Below are 15,260 nucleotides of genomic sequence, written 5' to 3' on the forward strand. Positions count from 1 at the left end.
TGTGAGTGCTTATGGCTGTATTTACATAGACCTTTCTTATAAAACTTACTTAGTTTTTACCTTTCTTTCTCCTTTAGGGCTCTGGCACACGGGGAGATTAGTCGCCCGAGACAAATCTCCCTGTTCGCGGGCGACTAATCTCCCCGAGTTGCCATCAGAGAGCTGTCAGTTGCCATCCCACCGGCGAACATGTAAGTCGCCGGTGGGATGGCACACGCAGCGGCGCGATTTTGGCAAATCGCCGAAAATGCCTCGCCTGTGCAGCGTATACCATCCCACCGGCGACTTACATGTTCGCCAGTGGGATGGTAGGTCAGGGAGATTAGTCGCCCGTGACAAGGGAGATTTGTCGCGGGCGACTAATCTCCCTGTGTGCCAGAGCCCTTAATGATAATTTAGAATGTTTGTTCAACAAGCCAAAGATAAAACTTGGGCTGAGGGCACGCAAAGCGGTTTCTCCAGTGTTCTTAACCTGTGTTTTCTTTTTGTCAGGCAGAAAAAAGAGGATACAGCTTCCACCTTCGCTCTTCTACACAAAACAGAGCCAAGGGAGCATAGTCCTGAAAGTGTGAAAGCAGGCATATTCAGGCTGATCCCTGCTCGGCCCTGCTTCATGTAGCCAAGCAAAGGCAGAAGCTGTACTTGATAGTGCAGTTACTGAGGCGCGTAAAGGAGTGGATCCTCTTCTGCCTCCAACAAAATGCAGGCTGACAGCAGTGGAGCAAATTCTCCATGTGCCCTCAGTCTTAGGGTTCATTTATTAATGCAGATAATAAGTGTAAAATGGGCCATGTTTTTTTGCCCATGGGAATAACATATAGAAGGCATATATTACTGTCAGTAAGTGAGACAATAAGGGACAGTGTGTCAGCCCTAATGCCCTGTTGGAAAGGCAAATAGAAAAGGGGTGGCTAGAAAACCCCAGGTGTCAATATTCTAGATCTCATGCCTTATGACACCTCTTTCATATAGAGGTATGGGACTTTTATTTGGCATGCTTGGGACCAAGGTTTTTTTTTGCATATGGGGTCCTTACATATTTTGAGAACTATGCTTATAATTTAACTGAAACACAATTGTTGAAAAAATTAATACAGTACAATTGCATTATTATCAACATGTTATGCTGTTTTATAAATAGTTTTTAGTTAACATTATGTTCCTGTGCCAAGTTAAAGTTTAATTATACCAATAGGTGCCAAGAGCCCATCAGAAAACCATAGACCACAGTTTCACCACCTCATTTACTCACCTCCAAGTTTTTTCTCTTCATATACTCTTATCTATTCCTTCTTCTGTTCTCCCCTTTGCTCTCATACAGAAATGGGAAATGGCCATGGTAAAGGCATAGAGGAACACATGGATGGGTGAGCAGGAAGGCTGACAGGGATTTGCCCACTGGGACTTTTCCTGGCACGCTCATGGGCCATTATCAAACTGAGCATATATAGATGCATGTGATATTTTTCATCAGGCTTTGTGAAGCAACTGCATTCTTCCTTTTCTTCAGTATTTTGTCCTGTGATAAAAACAAATTCGTAGGTCTATTTCTTATCTCTATTGAGTACAAGCCATCTTATCTTTAAACAAGGAAGGCTGTAAAACTTCCTGTCAGCAACATGTACCAAGTGCCAAAATCAGAGGTATACCTGTACTTTACTGCTAACAAGCTATGAAATAAAGCAAATAACATGTATTTCCTATAGCATAAACCCCCAATACTATAATGTAATTTATATTCTTATGTGACTGACTAATCATAGCTAAGTGCCTCTAAGTACCTTTGTTAAGGTTTTATAAAGGCCCAGACTCTCAAGGTGTTTATATAGGCGTGTCTATAACTGTTAAAAGGCTCAGTTATGGAACTCTCAGCTTCCAAGTACCATGCAACACTCTGGAATAAAATATTTACTGAAACAGCATATTGCTAAGGCTCTTTAGAAAGGATTAGAAAAAAATGACCTACCTATGAAAGATGCTGGTACTTTCAGTATGTTATTGAATGGTCAGTTCTATGTAACTTTTCAACTTCATTATTTATCTTTATATGGTTTTAGAATTATTTGCCTTCTTCGGCTGACTCTTTCAAATGGGGGTCACTAACCCCGGCAGCCAAAAAACTATTGCTTTGTGAGGCTACAGTTTTATTGTTATTGTTACTTTTTATAACTTATTGTTCAGCATTTTGCAAGAAATAACATTACTTACACCCATTATGTACTTAACATCAACAAATGCAAAAAAGTAATTGTTGATCCCATTTTGTCTGCCCCAATAATCCTCAGTCACAACCAGTTTTTTTCTACCCATATTCCCATATTTAACCATGTAGGATATTATGTTGGCCTGATTATACTATATTTTTGCCATCTGTGTTGAACTTTGTAATTTTGCCAAAGACTTCTAGCCCAGGTGAGATAATGGTTCCTGCCCCACAGTTACACTCTCAAGAGAATATTACAGTGTATTATGCACATTGAGGCAAGGTAGAGCTTTTTAAGGTATAACATCACGGTGGCTATATATACAAAACGTATCATTTAACCACGGTAGAGCTGGGCGGTATGACCAAAAATTTAAATCACGGTATTTTTCAAAATTATATCGGTATCACGGTATTTGACGGTATATAAATAAAAAATAAATATTGGTGGCCCCCCCCACCCCCCCAACAACCCCAACCCCAGCCCCCCCAACCCCCCCAGCCACAACCCCAGCCCCCCCAACCCCAGCCACAACCCCCACAGCCCCCCCAACCCCAGCCACAACCCCCCCAGCCACAACCCCCCCAACCCCAGCACCAGCCACAACCCCCCAGCCCCAGCCCCAGCCACAACCCCCCCAGCCCCAGCCACAACCCCTCCAACCCCAGCACCAGCCACAACCCCAGCACCAGCCACAACCCCCCCAGCCCCAGCCCCAGCCACAACCCCCCCAGCCCCAGCCCCAGCCACAACCCCTCCAACCCCAGCACCAGCCACAACCCCAGCACCAGCCACAACCCCCCAACCCCAGCACCAGCCACAACCCCAGCACCAGCCACAACCCCCCCAGCCCCAGCCCCAGCCACAACCCCCCCAGCACCAGCCACAACCCCCCCAACCCCAGCACCAGCCACAACCCCCACAACCCCAGCACCAGCCACAACCCCAGCACCAGCCACAACCCCCCCAACCCCAGCACCAGCCCCAGCCCAACTTACCCAACTTGTGGTTCCTCCAGCTCCAGCGATGCGTCCTTGCGACGTCGCGTGCGCGCCGACGTCGCATGCGCGCCGACGTCACGTGCGCACGGGCGCAACCCGGATGTAATTGGATAAAAACTGCAGGAGGCGCGCATACCGGTATAGCGGTATGTTCAAAAATCATATCGGTTTTTTTTCAAAAACCGGTATACCGGTTAAACCGGTATACCGCCCAGCACTAAACCACGGTATCATTTTGATCTTAGTCACTGATTACAAAGAATGTTAAGGGCTCTGGCACACGGGGGAGATTAGTCGCCCGCGACAAAACTCCCTGTTCGCGGGCGACTAATCTCCCCGAGTTGCCTACCCCTGCCATCCCGCCGGCGGGATGGCAGACGCGGCGGGGCGATTTCAGTAAATCGGCGAAAAAGACTCGCGAGTCTTTTTCGGCGATTTGAGCGAAATCGCGCCTCCGCGTCTGCCATCCCGCCGGCGACTTACATGTTCGCCGGCGGGATGGCAGGGGTAGGCAACTCGGGGAGATTAGTCGCCCGCGAACAGGGAGTTTTGTCGCGGGCGACTAATCTTCCCCGTGTGCCAGAGCCCTAAGTGTACAGAGATGTATTGGCTCTTGCAAGACTGATGTCAATTATCTGAAAACCCATTATCCACAAACCTTTGAATTACGGAAAGGCCATCTCGCATAGAATCCTATTGGGTTAATTTAATGTTTAAATAATTTTTAGCAGACTTTAGATAAATATATCCAAATTACAGAAAGAACCCTTATCTGGAAACACCCAGGTCCCAAGCATTCTGAATAACAGATCATGTACCTATACTATGAATTACTATCATCACTGCTGCAACTGACCACCTGCAAACAAATTAGAACAAGCATATTACAAATTTACCTAGTAAAACGGATACTGCACTTTAACTTATCAGTACAAATGCTATATTTCCTAGCATATGTAAAAATAATATATAAATGTATATTATTAATATTCAGATAAAATCCTTCATTTACAGTAGAGCTGCATTTCTACAAAAGTCCATGCTGCCAGGCACATGTGTATGTTAAAGTTTTACTCATTAAAAAATGTCTGCAGCATGATATTGCATTTGTAATTTTCAGTACTGAATTATTAGGCGCAAGTGTTGCAATAAAAGTAATGTGGGTATAAAGGTGAGCTGCATGATCTGAATAACATGGAAGTCACTGAAACAGTGGGACACAGTGGCAGTGCATATGCTGGTCAGGATGAAGGAGAGACAGAGGGTAAAATTATGAACAGAAAATAGAACACTAAATATAATGAAAAAATCAGTGGAAAAGAGAAGCAACTGGAACTGCAGTAATAGAAACGAATTAAAGGGGCGCTGAGCGATATATGGAGAGCAGGTGACCCGGTAGGAAGAAGGGCATAGATAAAAGCCTAAATGAAACAGCCCTGAAATGGCGTTTAAGCAAATAGTCTATGAATCAAATAAACGAGCTCTCACTCACCTGACAGATCCAACCTTGCAAGAATTCATGCACCCCATCTTTCTTGGCCTTTATGCACCGTTCCATCTCTCTCACCCTCTGCACCCAGAATCGAGTAATGTCCTGACTCAGGCGCTACAGCGCCCCCTGCCGGAAATAGCGTGAATGAGCAGGGTACTGCGGTGAGAGAGAGGCGGCCAGAGCATTTAGGCGTAAGAACTCTCAGTTGAGATCGTGTCAGAGCTTTGTCAGTATTTTTTCAGTGAACCAGAATTATAAAATGTACGTTTTTTACTGCTGTTGCCCTATTCCTACAGTGGAAAACGCGAAGCTATTTGAACTGTGTCCGTACAATTATACTCTAACCTTTGCCTGCCTGTGTAATCAGTGCAAGATCAAGTGTATTTATATGCATGTATATGTAATTCACTACACCATTTAGCAAAATCATTTTATATAAATTTGTTGCATAAACCAAAACAATTTAGTTTTCCTGGCCAAAGCAGAAAACCTGCTCTTCAGCTTCTTCAGATTTATATCAAGGCAGCTGCCTGCAGAAATCTCTTTGGTGAAAGCTGTTAGTAATCCCAACCTCCCAGGGCCTCTGCCTTTCATGCCTTAGCCATAAGGTATGTTTGTCAGTACATAGCCACCCTGTGCTGCTGCCATTCAATCACAGCCATCCTGTGTCCCTTTCATCTATTATAGTCTCTTGCACAACACTTTACAATACACTGTGCATCTGTTTAAGGATTATATCTGACTTTCAAAGATGATTTTCATACCAAGTGGGTCAAGTTATTAACTTTGGTTCCTACTGAAGAGCTAAGAAACAGGCTGCTGGTGTGTTTTTATACTCAGTGTAAGCTATCAAACATTTTACACAGTCAAAATAAACAGTCTCTGGGCCGACCTGGAGCCACACAGACCCCCTGGAGTGCCACACAGCAGTGTTATAATGTAATGCCATGCAGGCCACACTCAACCCCTAATGCCCTATGCTTTGAAAACAACTTCCTGTTGATCTCTTTGTGAAAAGAATATGACCTGTCAAATAAGTTTGGGTTATTAAGATTATTCTCACTGACTTCTGGTTAATGAGGTATCAGTAGTATTGAGGAATTCAGTTAACAATATTTATTTCCACAGGGCTCATGGAGGCAGCACTGATTTTCCTTTGTTCTGCTCTGGTTCCAGTACTAGGTAAGTAGGCAGCCTGAGCCAACTGAGTCCATGTTACTCAAGGGAAGCCCAAATCTGTTTTAGTTAATTACAAATACTTATCTGTTGCTAACCTATTATCACATTTGCTATTTAGGACTGTAAGCAGTTAAATAATAATTGGAGCAATCTCTTATTTTTTATGCACGCAGCCACTTCCCCCATGACAATGGTTGGTAGGTCAGTATATGACCCACAGTTGCTGTTAGAGGAGCAGTTCAGTGTAAAAATGAAACTATGAAAATAGTTTATATATACAGTAAATAGTATATATATAGTAATATAATGAAAAATATTTTCAATATAGTTGGGCAAAAATGTAATCTATAACAGCTGACGCGGGCAGATATCTAACATAATAGCCAGAACTCTGCTTCCTCCTTTACAGCTCTCTAAGCTGTTAGCAGTCAGTAACCAATCAGTGACTGAGGAGGTGGGGCATATGGGCCATACCTGTTCAGTTAGTTTGCATTTGAATCTGACCTGCATGCTCACAAACTAACTGAACAGTTATGTCCCATGTGCTCCCCCCCCCCCCCAAAAGTCATTGACTTGCTATGGTTAGAGAGCTGAAAGCAGGAAGTAAACTTTTGGGGTATAGAAGAGCCAAGAGCCAAGTGAGTTGGTTGTATCACAAAACAATATATTAATTAACCTCTTATATAGTCTTAGTAAACCACTTGAGTTCATTGCTTTATTTCATCTAAAGTGGTCAAGATAAGTCAACATCAATCCCAGGGTTACTCCTGTGAAATTTTCTAGGGCTCATTTACAGTGGCTGGGGGAAAAAGAGCAAGAGAACTAAGGGCTCTGGCACACGAGGGAGATTAGTAGCCCGCGATAAATCTCCCTTGTTGCGGGCATTTTTCGCCGGTGGTATGTCATATTGGGGAGATTAGTCGCCCGCAACAAGGGAGATTTGTCGCGGGCATTTTTCGCCGGTGGGATGTCATATTGGGGAGATTAGTTGCCCGCAACAAGGGAGATTTTCACGGGCATTTTTCGCCGGTGGGATGTCATATTGGGGAGATTAGTCGCGCGCAACAAGGGAGACTTGTCGCGGGAAAACTTTTATGTTTCCACCAAACATCTATAACAATTTGTTGTGTGCACTTGGCGATAACTTTGGCTGTGATCAGTTCAGATATAACTGGGAGACTAACTCTTTGGTCGGCTTTTTTCCATCCCTTCTCCCCAGGGAAATCTAGATTTAGGCAAAGGAGAGACAGATTTTAGCTCAATATCTATTACCTTTTTTGATCAGCAAAACATAAAACAACACAGCTACAGCGGCCATGAATGATATCTTGCTGTAGATGGTGAACTGCCAGAATGTTTCCGTGCATACAGAAGACTACTACTAGGAGATAAGATTGCTTGCGGAACTACAAATTCATAGTTTACGATAGGTTGATTATCCAAACCAGAAATTCATTTGTAAAACTCTATTGCATTGTATTTTTCCCCAGGTGCCAGTGAGGAAGTTAAGGATCAAGACCCATTTCACTATGGTAATAAAGTGAATACACTTAACACTAACTTTAAGGTTTTATATTTGGTATACTATCTTAACCAAAACTAAGAACTCTGTACCCTGTGACTCCTAATTTTGGAAACAAATGTCATCTATGCTGGAACACACATTTCCAGTAAAAGCCTTGTTGGCTAGATCCATTTGGATATCACAAGTCATTTATTATTGACTTTTTGTGATTCATTTATGCCAAACCATATGCCCAAAATGAATCACAGGCTGGCGAGTTATTGCTTTTTGTTGCTGTTTATTTAGTAATGTTATTACCATTCCAGTGGTTCTGTTGTATCCAAAACAATCAACAAATTTAACAATGTATTGTCTTATGCACAGATTATGAAAGTTTGCGCATTGGAGGGCTTGTTTTCGCAGTTGTCCTCTTCATGCTGGGGATCCTCTTGATTCTCAGTAAGTATGTTGCATGGATAAATCTATAATAGCTTCTGGTAAATACCAAATAAAGAATGTATGTAATGGAGAAGGAAAGGCATTTTGGCATTTTACTGCCAATAGATTAGCCACATTAGTGCCACGCTATATTTATTCTGCAGAAAGCTTTACCATGTCTGAGTAAACAGCCCTAGAAGCTTTCTCTGTTTGTTTAAGATAGCAGCTGCCATGTTAGCTTGGTCTCCTTAGCTTCCTACTGCAGCTCTAGCACTTGGTAGCACAGCTCACACATTCTTGTGGGAGGGGGAGAGAATTCTTATGATGCAGATTCATGCCCCAAACCTGAAGGAACCCTAAAGGAGAGGAATTCTGATACTGAAGAACATGATTACATAAAATAAGACAAGAAATCCTGTGGTTCTTTGGATAGAGGACTCTTCTGAGAGGGGTTATGGCGGTATTTAGATAGACCTTTCTAATAAAGCTTACTTAGTTTTACCTTTACTTCTCCTTTAAAAAGCATCCTGTCCAGCTGCTTGCATTGACCATTTCCTCCATTGAATCCTGTGCTTTGCTAGGATGGGGGAGTGATAAAGAAAATAAAGAGGCATATACTGTAATTAAGTGGAATCACAAAAATAAGTGCTACAATATCCTTATAAACAATAACAAATCCAATGCACAAGGCCTGTTTTCTATATTCAATGCCCTTCTACATCCCTCAGCAACCTCTCTGCTCACAACTTGCTCTCTTGACCTTATGCCTTCTTCTCTTCTTAAACACTGCGCTGCTAAGCTTACTTCCGCTCTTACTCACATCTTCAATATAAAAACATCTTTCCGTAAGAATAATTTACAAGAATAATTTACAAACTCCTTCTCCTTAACCATCAAAGTCCTTCATTCATCTGCATCTCACTACATCTCTTCTCTTGTGTCTCAATAAGTTCCTGGCCAACTCCTCCACTCCTCTCAAAGCAACCGCTTGGTTGCAACCCCCACTACTATTGCTGCTGTTTCCCACCTTAAACCTTTCTGCTTTGCTGCTCCTTACATTTGGAATGCAATCCCTGATTCCCTACCCCAGACACAGGTACTGTAGATACCTATGAAGGTACTGCCTGGACTATGCTGCCTGTGTGTATGGCACACACAGGGAGCATAGGGTAGGCAAAGTATGGCACACACAGGCAGTATAGGGCAGGGAGGGTATGGCACACACAGGCAGGGACGGGCAGGCAGAGCATGGCACACACAGGCATCTAAGGGCAGGCAAAGTATGGCACACACAGGCAGCATAGGGCAGGGAGGGTATGGCACACACAGGAAGGGTAGGGCAGGCAGAGCATGGCACACACAGGCAGCTAAGGGCAGGCAGAGTATGGCACACACAGGCAGCATAGAGCAGCCAGAGTATGGCACACACAGCCAGCATAGGGCAGGTAGAGTATGGCACACACAGGCAGCATAGGGCAGGGAGGGTATGGCACACACAGGAAGGGTAGGGCAGGCAGAGTATGGCACACACACAGGCAGCTAAGGGCAGGCAGAGTATGGCACACACAGGCAGCATAGGGCAGGTAGAGTATGGCACACACAGGCAGGGTAGGGCAGGCAGAGTATGGCACACACAGGCAGCATAGGACAGGCAGAGTATGGCACACACAGGCAGGGTAGGGCAGGCAGAGTATGGCACAAACAGACAGCATAGGACAGGCAGAGTGCTGCCTGTGTGTGCCATACTCTGCTTTCCCTATGCTGCTTGTGGGAGGTGAACCTGGCAGTGGTTTGTTGTGGGAGTTTGTTAGCAGTTGGAAATAGCCATTAAATGGTCATTAAGGTGTGTAATTATGTACTGGGGGTTACTGTGCTATCCACAGGGGAGGAGGAGGCATATGGAATTTAAGGGTATATCTTAATATGACATAATATAATTCTTTCACATATGAAAGACAGTTGATATCCCCACAGTAAGGACCAAGCATTTGGGATTTTGCTGTGTTACCACCATTTTGATAAAATAGGTGTGGTTTGAAGTGGGTGTGGTTTCAAAAAGGGGAGTGGTCAAAACTAGCTTCCATTAGCGGCCCTCCACCATGTATGCTAGAGAAATTCCAGCCCTCGGCACCGAAGAAGTTGGACAGCACTGCCATATAGTAATAAAAGGGAGCCATACAATCTAATTATTTTGGATAATGTTGGTTTGCATATTTGCAATTCTGTCTGGATAAATAGAAGTTGGACTTGGGGTAATTTCCACCATAATGGGGCATTTTTTTTTCCTCATTTCTACATGTTGTATCATCTTGATATTTCTGTAACAGATACATGTCTATGTTAAAACTCATCTGATGTTTCTTTATTTGCAGGCAGGAGGTGCAGATGCAATAATTTGAACCAGAAACAAAGGTAAATTATGGGGTTATGTAATAAACCTATTATGTATTAGCTACCAATGAGAAGGTACCAGTAACTGGTCACCTGCTTAAAGGTAAGCATCTTTTTGGCTGTTATGGGTTACTGCACCTGGGCAAAGTTACATATGGGGGTTAGCCTGTAATAAACCTCCTGGCACATTTCCCTATTCATAGGTATGCTCTGTATAAATGGTGAGGCTGTGGTGCCAGTGCCTAATTTCACTGAAGGGTTGTTGCACATAAATAGAGAGATGTCTCTGAAATGTAGCCTAAAAAAATAAAACAGAAAGTTAAATTTACAGACTACTAATTGCTAAAAACATATTTAGTACTCTATGAGGGAAAAGTAATAAAAGTAAAAAGTAGACATTTGCAGTAGGTACAAAAAAAACCATTGCAACTTATCAGATACTTTGTTTCAGACAAGTGAACAGTAAATGCTACCACCATTGCTGTGGGTTAATAGACCTGGTTTCAACACTGCAACTTTTATTACCTTACAGGAGAAGGAATGGTTAAATCAATGGAGGTGCAAAATGTAACCCCCGCCCCCATGATAATAATCACTTACCTTGTATCTTGGGCTGGTGCATAAAAGTGCAGCAGCCTAGGGTACGTGTGTATGAGCACAATAGGGTGATCGTTCTGCTTCTTCCTTTTTCACAATGGGCAGAGTAAAGAGCTGAACTTTAAGCGAAAACAGGTATTTTTCATTCCGCTGTGCATGCATCGGCCTGGGACCATTGAAGAATGAAGATGATTCCGTGGCGCTCACTGAAAAGAACCCCAGGCAGGTGCTGTTTTTTGCTAACAGGATCACTGGCCTGGAGTATCTGGTAAGTGACTATAATCACTGGGGGGTGCCTAACATTTGGCAACCCCCCAGTGATTTAACCAGTCCTTCTCCTTTAACCAATATATTCAAGTTCAGCTATTCCAACTGGCTGCATATAAAATTGGATATGGGTGCCTGAAGAGGCACAAAGAACTTGCATCCACTGACTTCCATTTAAATTACATGCAAGTTAGGAGGCAGGAGGGCAGACACCTACATGCCTCCTGCTCCTTATGAATACAGCCTTGCTGAACGCAAGCAGTGCTGTATTCATAAAACCATGGCATATTGCACTATGAACCCTATGGAGTATAAAACTGTTCAATTGCTCTGTTACAATTTGCACTGTGGTTTTTAATGCAAGTCTTTGCATTTTCATTTTTTTGTGCCCCTGAGAGTATCTAATTTTATTTAGGGGCAGCTGTAACAACCGCTGTATATAAAAAGAGAGATCTCAATAATCTCATATAAAAATAATATTTTATTGTTATTATATTTACATTTTTTTATTGTTACCAGCTACATCAATAATAATATCCTTATTATACCTCTATACCTTATACTACCTGATCAGTAGTGGTCTGGGCCCCCCTGCAAAAAAATCTTTGTAGGGGGCCTGGCATGCACACTCAAGCCCAACCCCCCTCCCCCTTTGCTCCAGTTTGCCTCATAGTTACATAGGGTTGAAAAAAGACCAGAGTCCATCAAGTTCAACCCTTCCAAGTAAACCCAGCACACACAAACCTATACTTACCAATCTATACACTCACATACATAAACCATATATACCAATATCAATTCTAACTGTAGATATTAGTATCACAATAGCCTTGGATACTATGCTTGTTCAAGAACCCATCCAGGCCCCTCTTATAGGCATTAACAGAACCTGCCATTAAAACATCACTAGGAAGGGCATTCCACAACCTCACTGCCCTCACCGTGAAAAACCACCTACACTGCTTCAAATAGAAGCTTCGTTCCTCTAATCTAAAGGGGGGGGGCTCTGTTGCATTGATCATTTTTATGGGAAAAAAGAACATACCCTATCTGCCTATAATCCCCTCTAATGTATTTGTACAGAGTAATCGTGTCCCCTCGCAAGCTCCTTTTTTCCAGCGAAAACAACCCCAACCTCGACAGTCTAACCTCATAGTTTAAATCTTCCATCCCCTTTACCAGTTTAGTTGCACGTCTCTGCACTCTCTCCAGCTCATTAATATCCTTCTTAAGAACTGGAGCCCAAAACTGCACTGCATACTCAAGCTGAGGCCTTACCAGGGACCTATAAAGGGGCCTCAAATGAGCAAGCTAGAAAAGTGAATACTTTTGAAGTGGCTGAGGATGGCAAACTATTTACAGTGGACCTGGGTCTGCTCTATAGGTACTGCCACTGCTTTTGAAAAATTCTGTAAGGAGCTTGCTATTAAAAAGCAATGCACATTAGGCCAAGAGCACTCAGGGCAAATCTGTTCCCATATAATAAAGTATAATTTCCCTCACACAGTTTATTTTTGTGTGCTTGTTGCACACTAACATTGCCTATGAGGTTAGCACCTCTATACATGAAGTATTGTTTCCCTATACTGACATCTAAGTTTTAGCTCATACTTTAAACATGGTCTTTCTGCATGCACCAACCACATCAGTACATAAACAATTTGCTTGAAATAACTGAGGGAACTGAGAATTAAAGCGGAGGAGCAAAATAGCAGGAAGTAGCTGCTAGTAAGTAGAAGCTCGCCAATGGAGTAATGGAAGCTCGCTATAACAGTGATACAAACTTTTTTTATTGATAAGTGGGCTTTATACTCTTATTGTGTTTTTTAAAATACTCTTCAGAAGCATAGCAGTGAATGAATCTTGTATCCTGTTCCTTTCATAGGGCTCCTGGAGATGAAGAAGCTCAGGCTGAAAACCTAATTGCCTCAAAAGGTGATCCAGATACAAAACAAAATGTATGACTATGTACGTTCAAGGACAAAACTTAAATTCTGTCCCTCTCTCCACAGCTAGGGGATCCCAGAAGGCAGAAAACTAAGAGACAATCTGTGAGTATTTATGTGGGACAAAGAGAAAAATCCTGTAGGATGTAATGAAAAACTATGGGTTATTGTACACAGTGATGATGTTACGGAAATCCTCTACTGGCCCTCCAACTACATGTCCAACCTACAACTGCATGTAGATGTTGTGTATAGTAGATCAGCTGAAGGACCAAGTTCAAGTACATCTAGTTTATAAAAAAAAACGATAATGTACAACTGTATGTATGTTAAGGGTAATTTACATTCACCTCAGATGCAAGTGTTACACAAGTAAGTTAAGGGATGAGTAGGGGTGATAGGGGGGTACCTACATGCCTCCCTTCTCCCAACCCCTTGTCATGCTGAATCCAGGTAAAGCTGTAGATTGGGGGGGGGGGGGGGGGAATTCAGGTCCAGAGCTCTATTTTGTAGGGCCCAAAGTGCAAATTTTGTATCATTCGCCTTGTAAAAAGTTATAGTATTAATATATATTAATAATAAAGTAATTTCGTTCATAGGTTATATGGAGCAGTAGTGCATGGTATAAATGAATAAAAGGAAAGCTTGTAGGGAACCAAGCTACACAAAGAGACATGAAATAAACAATATATGGATTGAAAGAGCTATTTATGTAGCTTAAAGGAGAACTTAACCCCACCAATACCCCAGCCCCCTCCATTCTACCTCCCCACACAGTATATTCCTTTTAAAAGTGTTCCTACTTGTATACATGTAGAAGTGCTCAGCAGAATTCACAGGTGCCATTATCTGTCTTCCTCTTCATTCACTATACTTGCACGAAGCCTGCAGGAGCATGTATAACTGAATCTGCTTCTGGACCTAGCTTCAGGGATGAATAAACATAGCAGTGATTCTTTACAACATTTTTCTGAAGGTTACAAATGTCAATTCAATTCTGGAATCATTTTACAGAATTTTGTGAGAAACCCTCTCTATGAACCTTGATAAATCTCTGTTTCTAGTATATTTTAAAATGAATTTACAAAATAATCCACTATTTTGGGATTAGGCCGAACCCTTGATCCTTTGTGTTTATGTGACAAAAAAATCACGATTTTAAGGATTCGGTTCGGCCAGGACCATGGATTCATCCGAATCCTGCTGAAAGGAGGAATAGTTCTTTAGACAGGTGTTTTTATATACAAATGTTTCACTAACTCTCTTGTCTCTCTCAGATTTAACCAGGGACTTACAGAGAACAATCTACGCAAAAACAAACCCTTCTCCTACAGTTACCAACCCTCATTCATCTCAGCAGCCTCCCCACTTGACTGCATTGTGTCTATACTGTACGTGGTAGCGCCATCGTCCCAGGTTTTAGAAGTTCTGTGCTCTGTTGACTTGTCTTATCACACACTTTGGGGATGAAAATGTGTCGGAGCCTTGGAACAAGAATCAAGGATCTAAAACAACTGATCAGCCATGGCTTCCTCCACTGTCACTGTTCATGTATGGTTATAGTACATACAGCTGTTCACGTCACCAATCACAGGACAGCAATTAATCTCAGTTTTTCAATAGCCAGATATTTTGTTGCTACTAAGCTGTACCCATCCTTGCACAATACATTTTCTAAATCAGTGTATAAAATGGTGTTTAATTCTATATTATAGGCAATCCTGTTGGGCGACTCTAATTGTGTTTGTGCCTTTCAATGTTTTTGTTGATGTGTACTGGGGAGCCACATATGTGTACATATAAATATATATATATAAATATGTTGTATGTAGAATCAATTTAATCTTGTCAACAGCTAAGCACTAGATATCTCTGTGATATACAACTATGTGAAGCATAATAATGAAAGCTTTATTTATCTCATCTTAAATACTAAGGAAATCTGTCCTTTAATCTGTAGGCTTAAGATAGAATCTGTGTTCTGCTGAATAACCTGTGTTTATATATCTCCTGAGAAATAAATGAGAATATCGGGTCGAAATAACTATATCATCTGTCAATATGCAAAGTTATGTAACTATTTTATGCAAAGTAATGTATACAGGATATCATTGTGTATTCTATACAGAACCAAGGGGAAGTATCAGTGAACATGCTTCCAAGCCTGCTAGCTGAATTAGTATTCCTATTTACATTTTCTCTGCTTTTCTCTAGGTTATATGAATTTATATTATAAAGTCC

General features: G+C 42.1%; 1 protein-coding gene across 1 annotated transcript; it reads left to right on the forward strand.

Annotated features, from left to right (window-relative positions):
• Positions 1 to 5,823: 5,823 nt before the first annotated feature.
• On the forward strand, positions 5,824 to 14,837 carry fxyd6 (FXYD domain containing ion transport regulator 6; the record flags this gene model as incomplete). The annotated part of the gene is given in 7 exon segments (NM_001103045.1): positions 5,824 to 5,879; positions 7,367 to 7,408; positions 7,765 to 7,839; positions 10,191 to 10,230; positions 12,959 to 13,008; positions 13,086 to 13,124; positions 14,297 to 14,837. Coding segments are annotated over 6 exon segments (285 nt in total). The 3' UTR covers positions 13,115 to 13,124; positions 14,297 to 14,837.
• Positions 14,838 to 15,260: the final 423 nt, after the last annotated feature.

This window comes from Xenopus tropicalis, chromosome 7, assembly GCF_000004195.4.
Source record: "Xenopus tropicalis strain Nigerian chromosome 7, UCB_Xtro_10.0, whole genome shotgun sequence".
NCBI classification, from domain to species: domain Eukaryota; kingdom Metazoa; phylum Chordata; class Amphibia; order Anura; family Pipidae; genus Xenopus; species Xenopus tropicalis.